The 14,241-nt window shown below is 41.8% G+C and overlaps 1 protein-coding gene across 2 annotated transcripts in view; it reads left to right on the top strand.

Moving 5' to 3' along the window:
• The window catches only part of Enpep (glutamyl aminopeptidase), a 108,231-nt gene that overhangs the window by 8,596 nt on the left and 85,394 nt on the right, over positions 1–14,241 (top strand). For both annotated transcript variants that reach the window (XM_012513687.2, XM_023710010.1), the window contains one exon: positions 12,641–12,782. In XM_012513687.2, the coding sequence (XP_012369141.1) occupies positions 12,641–12,782 (142 nt within the window). The remainder of the gene's footprint in view (positions 1–12,640; positions 12,783–14,241) is intronic.

The raw sequence follows: 14,241 nt of genomic DNA, 5'->3' as shown, positions 1-14,241 counted from the left end.
TGTTTCCGAATCCACTGTGCCAGTCTATTTCTCTTAATTGGTGAATTGAGTCCATTTACATTGATGGTTAGAATTGAGATGTATTGACTTATGGTTGACATGTTATTTACCTGTTGTTGTCTACTCCCTTTTCTTCTGTGTTTAATTTCTTGCCCTATTTTAGTTGGTTTCTTCTGAGCTCATTCATGGAGTTCTGATCATTTTGGTCCCTCTCTAGAACATCTTCCGGTAGCCTGTGTTGAGTTGTCTTTGTCATCATGAAATTCTTTAGCTGTTCTTTGTCATGAAAGTATTTCACTTCTCCATCAAACTTGAAAGAGTTTTTCAGGGCATAGTAGTCTGGGCTGGAATTTGTTTTCACAGAGGACTTGAAGTACTGTGATCTATGCTCTTCTTGCCTTCATGGTTTATGAAGAGAAGTCAGCCTTAATTCTGGTGGGTTTTCCTTTGAACATGATCTGCTCCTTTTCTCTGGCAGCTTTCAGTGTATTATTCTTGTGCTGAGTTTCTGGGATCTTGACTATTATATGTCTTGGTGTGTTTTTCATTGGGTTGAGGTTCCTTGGCGTTCTGTATGCTTCAGTTACCTGAATGTCAGATTGTTTCCTCATATTTGGGAAGTTTTCTGCTATTACTTCTGCCCATATTTTTTTAATGTCATTTATTTTGACTCTTTCTTTCTCATTTGTGCCTATTAGTCTCAAATTGTTCATCTTTGCATCATCTTGCAGGTAATGGATTGTTTTTTCCTGCATCTTAGTTGTTTTTAAGAGATCTTTTCTTACCTTTTCACTAGCTGCACCAGCGTCTTCAAGATCTGAAAGTCTGTCTTCACTTTCACTTAAATGGTTTTGCAAGGTTGTGATTGAGATTTTATTTTCCTCTATATCTCTTTGACTCTTCTTCATGCCATCTATTTCTTTCCTGTATTGCTCATTCACCGAATCTGTCATTTTTCTAATCTCCTCTGTTTTTTTGTTTATCAATGTCTTCTTTAGAAGCAGTTATAAATTCTTTTACTACAGTGTTTTTTTCCGATTGGTTTTCCTCCCTATGTTGCTGTAATTGATTCTTTACTTGAGATGCTCTGAGTTCTGAGAATTCTTTTTTATTTCAGAAAAGAATTCCAATCTGAGTTCCTCTATAACTTTCTGCTGTTACTTATTTACTATCGACACTATTAATTCATACATTTGAGCTGAGCTAGTATCCTCTGCACTTGTTCTGGGTGGGCATTGGGTTTCCTCCATATGTTTCTGCATTTGCTTCTTTAGTGCAGATGTTATTAATTCAGGGATTTCTTTTTTAATTTCCAATCTGAATTCCTCTATACCTTTCTGTAGCTGTTTCTTTATTTCAGAAGCCATTGATTCATTGCTTTCAGCTGTGTGATTCCCAATTTCTTCTTTGTTAGTGTCCTCTGCACTTGTTATGGGTGGGCTTGGGTTCTGAGATTGCATTTTGCTCCTTCTCATTGTCGTTTTGTGTAGCACTGTCTTCTGACCTTTGTTGTAGATCTTTTTTGCATTTATAGCCTTAGCACCTACTGAAGTTCAGGTGTAGATCTACAAAGTTTGGATTTATCCAGCTGTGCCTGGCTTGAGTCTCGCTGCTGTGCTCAGTTCCTTCTTGTTGCTGCCCTTGGGGTGTGAACCTGTTGTGCCCCTCTGGTAAGATGTTCTGCTCCATGACTAGCTGGGTGGTTCTGTCACCTACACTCTCTGCAGGGATTGCAGCTGAAGGGTTTCACCCCAGGCTTGTATGCCAGGCTTGAGCTGAGTCTGGCGGGGACAAGGTAGAGTAGTGGGGAGAGGCAGCTCTCCCACACACTCACCAGGCCTGGACTAGGACTGGATCTAGGGGTTCCCAAAACGTGACAGAAATTCCTACTCTGTGGGTGGGATTTGGGGGGGGGTACTACAGAGTGATGGGGCATCCCAAGTAGGTGAACGAGGATGTCACCCATGCTGCGCCTGGGACCAGTAGGTCATGCCAGCACAGGGTAGCATGAAGCTCTACTACACACTCATCAGTCCTGGGCTAGGACTGGGTCTGGGGGTTCCCGGAATGCGGCAGAAATTCCTACTGTGCTGGCGGGGTAGGGGCAGTCCTGCGGAGTGGTGGGGAGCTTCCCAAAGGGGTGGAAGAGGGTCTCACCCACGCTGAGCCTGGCCTGGGACAAATAGGTCCTGCTAGCACAGGGTAGCAGGAAGCTCTCCCACAAACTCACCAGGCCTGGACTAGGACTGGGTCTGGAGGTTCCTGGAAAGTGGCAGAAATTCCTACTTGGTGGGTGGGGTGGGGGAGGTGCTGCGGAGTGGTAGGGGGTGTCCCAAGAGGGTGCAAGAGGGTCTCACCCACGCTTTGCCTGGGCTGGGACGAGTAGGTCCCACCGGCGCAGGGTAGCCGGAATCTCTCTCACACACTCACCAGGCCTGGGCTAGGACTGCTGAACTTTTTAATATTTAGCAATGCCAGGGAGATTGGCCCAGACCACAAATGTAAGGATGCATTGGGCATATGCATGCACTTGTGCATGTATGCACATGTATGTACCCATATAACACAAGTGCAAGACCATTTCTATATGTATGTCTCTAAACAGGCTTTCAAAATTCATGCCCCGAATTGCACAAACAATGTAGAATGGTACATATTTCTCTGAGCTTTTTGACAATATAATTTTTTAAAAAGTGTCAGTTTCATAGAGGCAAAAGCAGAAGGATGTTAACAATGTCACCTAAAACACTCTCTAAAAAATTTATCAGTGTACAGTAAAAACAAGTCAACCCTTTGAAATTATCACTAAAATTTAAAAGCCTTGAAAAAAGTTCATAAAATGAATAAAAATTATACACCCCAGGAAAGACCCCAGAATATGGAACAAGTTTCTGTTATATGCTGGTGGCAGCTGAGGCCTCGTGGTCCACCAAATGCAGCGAGTTCTATGTCTGGCTGGGCTGTTTCTGGCGGCTGCTCAGTAACCTCACTGACGCGAATGGGATGCTTTTTGTTTTGCTTGTGAAATACTGAAAGATGCAAAAAAAGAAAAAAAAAAAAGATTTGTTTTTCTGAAGCCTGAGCTAGTATTTGGCAATGCAGCCCATGGAGTGCTGAGCCAAGGAATCCACAGAGGACTGTAGGGAGTGGTCATCGCCCAGTATCATTTTTCCTGCTATGCAGTGAGCATCATTACACATGACAGTCATAGACATTCGTTTTTCATTCATTCACTCATTTATTCTACCCATTATTTATTGAGACAGGGTATCCCTATGTAGTAAAAGCTGGCCTGAAACTTGCTGTGGAGGCTGGGCTGATCTGGAACTTATGATCCTCTTGCTTCAGCCTCCCAGACGCTGGAGTTACGAGAATGTGTCATCCACCCACTTGACACAGTTTTAAGTAGCATCATATTAATGCACTTTAAATATGTAGTCAAGATATATTTTTTATGTCTTTGGCATATAAAAATTATGCTTGTGTACACTGTGTGCTTCTCAAGCATTTATCATTTCATGGTAGTAAAAACATTCAAAATTCTTTCAGGTGGTTTTTTTGAAATATAGAATTCATCATCTTTAAGTACAGTCATCCTCGTGTGCCACAGTGTATGAAACTTAGTGCCCACCGATCAGCCTTGCCCAGCCCTGTTTACATCTGCTAGCGTCTCTGGCCTCTGGTAACTACCCTTCTACTCTCAGTTCCTTGAGGTCAGGGCTATCCGATTCCATATATGAGTGAGCTGACACACGTCTTGTCTTTCAGCTCCTGGTTTATTTCACTTTACCTAATGTCCTGTATTTGTACCCATATAGCTGCAAATGACACAATTTCATCTTTTTGTGACTGTATAGCATTCTATTGTACATCTGTCACTTTTTTCTTCATCAGCTGATAGACATCGGTTGTTTCCATTTCTTAGCTATCGTGAATAGCTCTGCAACAATCATGGGAGAACAAGTGTCTCCTTGGCATACTGATTTCATTCAGTAGGAATACATGAATATAAAATTTAGTTCTGGGATTGAGTTTCAGCACTTTAGGATATTAGGCAGTGACCACAATGCAAGTTAAACATGACTGCCTCAGCAGTAACCCGTGCAACTTGAGGCTGCTCTTGGTAGTAACCCAAATCACTTGATCTCTGTGAGCACAACTGAGACTTGAACTTCATGAAGAGGAGACAACAGTCTCAGATGCTTTCCCTCAGGATTCTGTGGCAAAGTGAGACAGTTGAGGACTCCTTGGCGATCAGACATGCATCAGCCCACTGCACACAGACTTGTAGTGAGGCTCGGAGGAGGAAGGATGAGGAACATGGGGTCACACGTCTTTCCCAGCCCACCTCTTCCTACTTTCTGGTCTGTTGGTCTGAGAAATTCCACTGCAAAGAATGATGACCTTTGGGCTGTCCATGCACCCCTCTCTCCCTTCCTCGCTGGGTCATGCACCATTTTCAGTTGTTCTTTACCCCAAAGCTCCCCAACCACCCAAATCCCCAAAATGTGCATTCTCTTCTCGCAAATGTTCACTATTTCATTTCCCTTGATCTTAGCCAAAAGGTGTGCATTACTGCAGCACAGCATTTCTAGAAGTGTGTTGGTTCTGGCTGCACAGGGGTGGCAGGGAACCCCTCCCAGAAGAAAAAAACAAGGTCAGGACTATGAGTCTACGGTAATTTTGGCAATAATATTAAATGCAGTTTTGGTTTTTTTTTTGAGGGTGCATCTTTTCAGGAATTTATCTGGTAATGCTCACCACAAGTCTCTAACAAACTGACAAAGGATATAATATCCTACTGCCTGGGACCTGTGGGCCTCTTCTGTGAGGTCTCTAAGAGAGCTGTGTTGCTCCTGTTTATGACTGAGTAGCCAGAGAACACTCAAACAACTGAGTGACTGTATGGAAACGTTTCTACAGCACCCATGGGACAGATGTCCTCTGGCACGGGAAGGGCACGCTGCATTGCCACAGCCCACAAACGATTCCAACTTTCAGTGCTGACGTTACCTTCTCACTTAGTCAGAGTGGAAAATTACTCTCTGTTCTTTTTCTCCCATCATGTGGGAAGGAAGAGGATTGTGTCAAATCTTTTTTTTGACTTTGGAATGCAGTTTTCATACTTTAATGACTGAGAATCACTGGAATTGACAGGAAGTAGAAGAATTTAGGAAAGAGACAGATCATTTCAAGTTTGGGTTTGGGAATGTTCTTCACAACCCTGGTAAGATCTGAGCTGAATTTTGATAATTTGATAGGATTTCAATAGGCAGAGGCAAATAGATGGTAAATGTAGACAAAAAGGTAAGATACATGAATCAGAAAATCATACAGAGGAAAAAATAATTAGTCTGTAGCCCTTATACAAACAGACAGACTAGGGTGACTCTTAAAAACCACCCAGGAAAGAAAAGAGAGGACACCTATGATATGCACAGTGGAAGAAGAATGGATGAGTGGTTCTTTGGATGTGGACAGTGAAGGAAAGTGGTAAATTGATACTGGGGTACATGAGAGGTCCTATGGAGTCCAGAAAAGAGGTGTAGACCAACAGATGACAGAACAGTGATGCCAGGATAGAAAGAAGAGGACAGAATGAAAAGTAGTTTGGAGGAAAAGTAGCTGAGACTTGATCAATTGAATATGGAATATGAGGAAGAGTTAAAGTCATGGGTGTAGAATGGCCTAGATATCTGATAGTCCTCTCCTTTTATTCATGTTGGAATTGGAAGAAAAAGGGTGGGATTAGAAGGGCAGAGGCCCAAAGTTCAAAGTTAGACCATTTGACATCTAAGAGGAGGTAATGGGCTGGTATTTTGATCTGTATGCCCAAGGCAAAGGTTAAAGCTTTTGATAAGATTCAGGTGCTGAGTAGAAACATCAATGAAGTGCTCAGTTTTGAGTGTATGTGTGCATTTTCTCCCATGCATGGATATTTATACTTGAGCACACGTCCTTTGTTTATTTTTGCAGTACTGGGGGTTGATGAGCCAGGCAGGTGCTTATTCTACTGAGCTGTCTCCCTGACCCTAAAGACTTAATTTTTCTTGAAGCTATTTTTTTTTCCTTTGGTTTTATTACATATTTTAGTGGTGGTATCAGGGATCAAACTCAGAACCTTGTGCTTGCCAGGCAAACACTTACTGCACTGAACTATCTCCCTGGCCCCCGAGCACATGTACTTTGGATTGTGAAATTTTAGCTATAGTCTGCTTAGTGTTGTATTCTTATGTTGATATGCCACCTATTACCATATTTATTATCAATAAACGTTAAGATTTCGGGAAGTGGAGAGGTCTTATAGGCTGCAGGAAATTAGTAATTTCCTTATTTTAGAAGCAAGGAAATAAAAAGAAACTTTACTTGACCTTGAATATCTTCTGCATAGAACAATAAAGGACATGCACATCAAACAATTAATCAGTTCATTCAGACCACCCTAAGTTACCTTGAGGTTTGCATACCCTAGATGGGTTGGCTCTCATGGACTGACCAGCTCCCTGTGGAATTCTGGAACCTTGACTGAGATGGCTGGATGTAGCATTGCAGGCTGCCTTTGCTCTGCTAGAAGTCTTCTGTTGAAGAGTCTTCTGTTGAATAAACTTTGCTGTTTGTTTGGCTGGCTCAGGTTATGAAATTGCTGAACGTAGCCTGGGAGACTTTGGTGGGAGAAATGTGCCCTATGATTTATGAGATCATTAAGTAATTGTTTTTGTTTTTGTTTTAAGTTGATTCAGAGTGAATTGGGCTGTGTCTTGTGTCATCACCTTCTCTCCCTCAGCTTTCTCTAAGGTCACCCGGGCTACCTGCACTCTTACTAGGGAAAGTGACGTTGGTACTTTGGTGAATGAAGGGTTTTAATGTACTAAGCCAGCGAGGGCCTTGCTAACATGGCCTGGAGATGCCCGTGGGCAAGTGGGTCCTTCTCCCCAGCTCCCCAGCACCATTATCCGGGCCACTCTCGAGCCACTTATGAAAAATTTCTATTGGTCAGGCTTTTCCCATTAATTTGCCACATAAATCATCAGATTTTTTTTTAAAGAAACTTTAATCACAGAATAAAACCTCTTCAGAGAAGCTATGATCTAAAGTTGTTTCATAATTCCCTCTTACCTTGTTTTCAAGTTTGTGTAATGTCTAGAAACATGTATAATTTTTAAGTAATAATTTACAAGTATTTCTAACAATTTACAAATATTGGTGAATAATTTAAAAATTTGTAGTTTACAGTTAATATAGAACAGTTTGCTCTTAACATAATTTGACATTCATAAGCAGAAGCATGTGAGTTGCTTAGTAGTCCGTGAGCACAATGACAGCCTGACATGCAAAAAATTGGTTCTATTGTGTTTATTTGTTTATTTATTTATTTATGTGTGTGTGTATTTGGGGATGGAAGAAGGATTTTTTTTTGGGGGGGGGGGCTGGCTCCGAATGCCTTCAGGGCAGGTTTGGCTGGCTTGAGTTCTGGGGATGGAAGCACAGCAACCTGAGCCTGACTGCTTTGCTTAAGCAGGCACTTACAGAACTGAGTTAAGGGGCAGGCCCGCATGTTTGTGTATTTGGTACGGGGTCTTACTATGCAGCTTGGACTTGTAGTAATCCTCCTGTTGTTAGTCTCCCCAGCATTGGGATTGTAGATGTATGACACCATGCCCAGTTTTGGTGGCTGGCTCAGCATCCCCAGGGCAGGGCCAGCAGGGCATGTGGTGCTGGGATCAAAACCCAGTCCCTGCACTTGCCTAAGCAGGTGCTTAGTCCACTGAGCTATTTTCTTGGCCCATCCTATTGCCTATAGTATTTGTATACCAAGTAATTTTGTTCCACTACATGTTGTAGTCAAATGAATGAATTCTAAATACTGTAGGTTGTGGAAAATGATATGTCAAAGACATAGTTAGGCTTCTGGATTTATAGGCAATAGTGTGAAATGTGTCCCTCATTATGTCAATTTCAAGGGAATCTCAAATATACCAATGAGCTGCTCTTTCTGTTTCATACCCCTTGCCTTCGACAACCCTAATGACACCGAGAGAGGTTTTGAGACTTGTTCCAGGTCACACTTGAGCAAAGCGCAGGAGTAGAATCCAAGAGCTTCCATCCTCAGAAGAGTGTCCCTCTGAACTCACAGCACTGTGCACTCTCACAAAGAAGAAGACACACACGCTGCAGCCACACTAGGCAATGCGTATCGCCTTACCCACACCGGAGTCACTGGGCAAGACTGTTGTGATTCACATCCGCTGTGAAGACCAGCACGACAGTCCAGTGCGTCTCCAGTGCTGCTCTGTTCTGCGTCACTAGACAGCTTAGAAATACTCTAATTTGGGAGGACAATATTAATCCACAACCCAGCAGAACCTCTATCAAAGATTGAAAAGTCTCTTGGGATTTTAGAAGCATATATTGGAGGATCTAGGGAGAGTGAGACAGTTTTTAAGAACTTGCGTGAGAGCGATTGCTTAGTAAGTGTGATTCTGCTGTTTCCTGACTCTCCTGCCTTATTCCCAAATTAGTTAGCTGGCTTATTTCTGCAGGGTGACCTTATTCTAGGGAATGATTTACTCTTCTGCCTTAGAAGCCAGGAGAATTCAAAAGAAAAAAGGAGTTAGAGCTCAGTGAGTCTTATAAAACCCCAGTTCCCTGGGATCACATACCCTACAAGGGCCTTTGTGTCCCCATGTGTTTGTAATTAAGAGGGGCCTCCAGGTGTCAGGCACTTTGGTGTGTGGAGCTGTGAAGATCATGTACTGATCAATAATTAATCTATTGCAGAGTACATGCCGGACTGAGACTTTTCTTGGATAAGTGGTTTTTGTTTTGTGTGTGTGTGGGGGGGGATGTTTTTGGTACTGGGGATTGAACTCAGGGCTCATGTTTTCCAGGCATTGTGCTGCTGAGCTATATCCCCAGCAGAGTAGTTTTCGAGATAGTTTTCAACTTGCTAAAAAGTTAGAAGAGTATGTGGGACTTCTAGAGACAGTCAGCCCACATTCACCAATTACTTGGCATCTCTCTCTCTGCCTCCCTCCCTCCCTTCCTCTCTCCTCCCTCTCTCCTTCCCCCCTCCCTCCCTTGACCTTAGCTAAAAGATACAGAAGCCAGATGGACAAGTGGCCAGAGACATCTTCTAATGTAGCCAAAGTGCAGAAAATCAGCAAGTTTGCACAGTGCCTGCCTGGCAAGTGCAAGGTCCTCAGTTCAATTTCCAGTACCAAAAGAACTTTTAAAAATAAAATGAGTTTTAACATTGACACAGTTCTATATATAATCTGTAGTCAACAATTATATTTTACTGATGAATCCAACAATATTCTATAAAGTTTCTCAGCCCAATATCTGTTTTGGAGTCATGCCTTGCATCTAGTACCTTGCTTATTTATACTCAAACTGGAACAGTTCCATAGCTTTGTTTTTTGTTTTTGAGATGAGGTCTTGCTACACATTTCACACTATCCTCTGGCCTTGAACTCACACTATCCTCTGGCCTCAGACTCCGGAGGCCTGGAGTATTAGGCTCGTACCCCATGCTGGTATTTGAAGAGTACAAGTTAGCTGTTTTTAAAATGTTCTTCAATTTGTTTGTCTAAACTAAATAATTTTAAAATGCAAATTAAGGCTCTCTGTCAGGAATACCACAGGAGTGATGCTGTGTCGCTTTCAGAAAAATGACATCAGCAAACGCATATTACTTGTTTGTATAATTTTTGGGGGTGCTACCTTTAATCATGTGTTGAGGGGAGTATCCAACAGGTTGCTGCCCCTAAAGTGAGATTTTCTTTTCATAAGTATTTCTCTGGAAATTCTGTGAAAATCTGTAAATATACCTTCCTCACGCAACACCATGTCCTGTTTAGGTATCCACTGGTGGTTTTCTAAATCTATCACTCCTAAAGTTAAGTAGGTCTGTAACCTACTCAAGGAAGAGCTTTTCCTTCTCTTCTATTTATTCATTTAAAAATCGGGGTTTGGGTTCTTAGATTATTGAATGGCTATAATCCTATGATTTACTGTGATGTTTCAGCTCCTCCAGGTTTGGCCAGTGGTGATCCTGTCCAGCAGGCCCTTGTGTCCTTTTGACTCCTTCCCATAATCCTTGACGTACTTCCCTTTTGGCAGACAAAGCTATCCCAAGGTCATCCTGGAATGCTCTTGATCCAGCTCTAGAATCAGCTATTTCTGCATGGAGTCCTGGTTTCCTCTAGTGGGAAGCAGTATCTTGAAATCATCTTCTGGGAATTAACTTTGCTCCAGACTAGAAGCTACTTTCTGCTCCTAGCACTGCATGCCAGGCAAAAATAGGAAATATGTATTCCTTTGTGCACATTTCTATAGACCATTGTCTTTATTAAAAAGCTTGGAATTCGCACTGAGACCTACAGGTACAGTTTGGCATGTCAGTGTCTGTTGTGTTTGTCCTTTTGCACACATAACTGCCTTGTCCAGCAGGGCAGCCCCACCTCTGGTGATCTTCTACTTCTTTTTTTTTTTTTTTTTTTCATTTGCCAAACTTAGAACAGAGAGAGTTGCTTCCAAATGGCTAAAACAGAGCCACTACAAAAATATTTCATAGCACTGGATACTTAGTTATAGAGTTTGATATTTACTGATCATTTTTAGATGAAATTCATATGCACAGCAACACACACCCCTAATGAGCACAGCATGATGAGCTCTGACAAATGCCTGCATCTTTGCTGCCCACAGTCAAGAAATTTCCCTTCTCCATTCAATAGGTCCTTGAAAGACAGCCACTTTTCTGGTTATACTTATTTTACATACATTTGTTGTTTTGGCCAAGATTTTAACAAGTGTTTGTTTTGTATCTAGAAGGGTTCTGGGGGAAATAAAACCCCAAAGTTACTATTTCTCATAGATGGATGTTGAGCTATGGCTCATTGCTTTCTAGATAAATCAGAGTTTATAATAAATTCTTGAACCAAATGTAGACTGTTCCCAGGCCTGCACTGTTCTCCTGAGCCAGGCTTCTCCAACCACCCAGGCTATTCTGTCTTAGTCCTGTGGTCCTATAGGGTCAAACTGCGCAGGGCACCTCGAATTCCTCAACTGCATACAGTTCTTTCTCACCAGAGAGACTCACTCTCTACTGTCTTCTCCACTAGGACACCCTTCCTTGAATCTTAACCTGTCTGGCTTCTTCCACACACTGACCTCTGTGTGACATCATCTATTCCAAGGGCTGCCCTTGCAAGAGTGTCTTCACCTTGCTCGGCCCTTCTCCTGGGTCAGCCTTCCTCACAACCTCTATTGTCTTTTCTTTTTTTTTTTTTTTTTTTTTGGTGGAACCAGGGATTGAACTCAGGCCCTTGTGCTTGCCAGGCAATCGCCTATTCTACTGAGCCATCTCCCCTGTTCCCTCTATTTTATTTTCAGTAAAGCTCTCATCACCATCCCAGATTACTTACTTGTCTATTATTGGCTGTCTCAGAAAATGCCAGAGACCTGCTTGATTCAGTCTTTGTTGTTTCCTCAGCTCTTAGAATAATGCTGCAACTGTGTGTTTATTTATGTGTGTACATGCGTGTCTGCACATGTTGTGTGTGTGTGTATGTGTGTGTGTGTTAAGGATGGGGCTCCACATTTGTGGGATGAATGGATGAGCTGGTGTTCTTTGTGATATGCTTAATGCTGGAAAATCCTGAAGACAAAATATTTCTCTAATATGAATTATTGATGAATATAAATCAACATTTCTCTACTTTCCCTTTCTTATACTTTTTATCTTGCTTAGTTTTCCAATGAACAAATACACAACACTGTTGTTTTAATATAATATATTTACATGTAAAAAGTGCATGTTTATTGACTTTTCCAGCAAATTGTTTAGAAAATAGTATTTTCACTTTGAAATTATAGAAATAGTAAGCATTAATGTTTTAGCGAATGAAGCATATGCTTAGGCAGAATCATAAATAATGCTGCTGTCTCTTTTGAAGACTAGTTTTTTAAAATTAAAAAATATATATATTTTGATACTGGAGGTTGAACCTGAGGCCTTGCACATGCTGTTTGTGTTCTCCCATTGCACTATGCCCCAAGCCCCACCAAGTGAGCTTTCCAGCAAGTCGAAGTTTACTTAACCTGGGAGATTACTCAGCACCTTCTTCCCATGGAAGTGAAACCAAGGCTTCTGTCCCCAAGGTAGCATAAGTTAGAAAGAATGTGTCATTAGGGGCAAGAGCTGGGGATGCTGGGAGGTACTCCTCCCCCTCGTGTTGGGACACAGCTGCTCACCACCCCCTCCCTCATTAGAAATGAACCTTTGAGTTTGGCTTTGTGTTTGTCCCCTTGTTGCTCCATGGCAGTGGGGTGCAGAGAGTCAGAGCTCATCATCAGATTTATTTTTGCTCATCTCACAGATTTTCAGTTATGGCAGCAAAATATCTAAATATTGGAAGCTGTCTGTCTCCAGATTTTCATGTATTCGTTAACCTTAAAAATCCAGGAGTGCTTTGCCAGCTACTCGGGTGTTCTCTAGGTGGAAGCTGAAGTGAAGCAGTGTGATGGTTGCGACTGCGCAGTGAGTTCACTGTTTGCTGTAGGAAGAGGAACCGAGGGCTGTGGGTGGAGGCGGCGTGCGTGAGTTTGTGTTTGTTTCTTTGTGTTTGTTTCTCAGGAGCATCGCAGCCACTGATCATGAGCCTACAGATGCCAGGAAATCCTTCCCCTGCTTTGATGAGCCCAACAAAAAAGCAACCTTCACAATATCGATCGTCCACCCTAAGGACTATGGTGCGCTTTCAAACATGCCAGTGGACGTGAGTATTTTTGAATGTTTCATGTATGGAATGGTCTGGTCATAGTATCAGCTTGATTTGTGATGGAGAAGTCTCACTGAGTTCTAAAATTAAATATGCACTAATTATTGATGTACAAGATTGAAAGTACAGTTTTGAAATTTTTTTCTTTGACTTCTAGAAAATTTCTCAGTCCGGCAATTAAATGACTTTGGAGAGTTGAAGCAAGAGAGAATTCAGTAGACATGCAATGAGTGATCAAAACACATAAGGAATGTTAATTTTTTTTTTAAAAAAAGTGCTGTAGTGAAAGACATTGCCATCAGTCCCCTTCAGAAGCCTCCCTTTGCTTCCAGCACTCTTGCGCATTATTTTTGACATTTTATAAAACAGTTCTGAGAGTTTTCTTTTGTGAGTTTTACAAAGTGTGATTAAAAAAAATATGGTGAATGCTATTATTGAGTATCATCAAAGCTAAAGGCAGTCTCATAAAAACCTTGCTGTGTGCCCCCTTCTACCTGTTGAATGGATCTGGAACCATGTGGTTTCTGGTTCTTTCTCAAAGTCAAAACAACCATGAAAAGGTCAGCTTTTTAAATGGACCCAGGAAGTGGAGGCAGCCTTGACACTGCAACTACAGACGTTGATAAAAGAGGACTCCAGGGCTGCTCTTCAGAAGGTGGCAAGGCGTATGGGTCGAGTGTACTCAAAGTGATGGGGATGATTTTGAGGGGAATTCATGGCAATGTGTATTTATTACATTGTAATACATTTCTAAAATTTAAGCTTTCACCATACTTTTAGTTTACATTTACATTGGCTGGGACTTCTTGTCATGATAAATTAATGCAAAACAAATGAAAGTACAAACCTCACATGTTCCAGTGCCTACTTACGATTTTTACTCTCCAGAAGCATATAAACTTAAAGTTTTAAGCAGATAAAGCTCTACTCAAAAGATCACTACATAAATACTGAGCTGTAGAAGCCAACTCCAGGGAAAAACATGTTTATAGACTTCCTGGTGAAAGGAAGTCTTGCCCAAATGTTAAATAAATAACAGGCTCTACTAATTTCTGCCTGTATAATTATTAATTAACATTAAACTCCTCCCTATGTTGCTTTTCCTCACATCCCTAATGGGTGATGTAGTTAACTAGAATGTTATTACTTTGAAGGAGAGGTTTGCCATAGCTTATGCATTTGAAATGGAGAAAGGTCACCAGGCTTATCATGAGGTAAAACTGAAATTATCCCTCCTAGTTTTCTGATTCCCTGTCTAAATATCATCACTGAAAGTCATCCCTCTAATAGTAAGAGATTCCTTGAAAAAAACAAAAAGAAAATAAAACAAGAATGAAAGAGGGTTAAAATGTAAGCCCTCGGAGTTTCCTGCTACCCTGCGCCTGCGGGACCAGTCCCAGCCCAGGCGCAGCGTGGGCCGGACCCTCTCCCAGCCCCTCGGGCCGCCCCCCATCAC

Source organism: Octodon degus, unplaced genomic scaffold (assembly GCF_000260255.1).
Source record: "Octodon degus isolate 3935 unplaced genomic scaffold, OctDeg1.0 scaffold00016, whole genome shotgun sequence".
Lineage (NCBI taxonomy): Eukaryota > Metazoa > Chordata > Mammalia > Rodentia > Octodontidae > Octodon > Octodon degus.
Note: the sequence above shows the minus strand (reverse complement) of the source record. Positions and strands in the feature narration are given on the sequence as shown.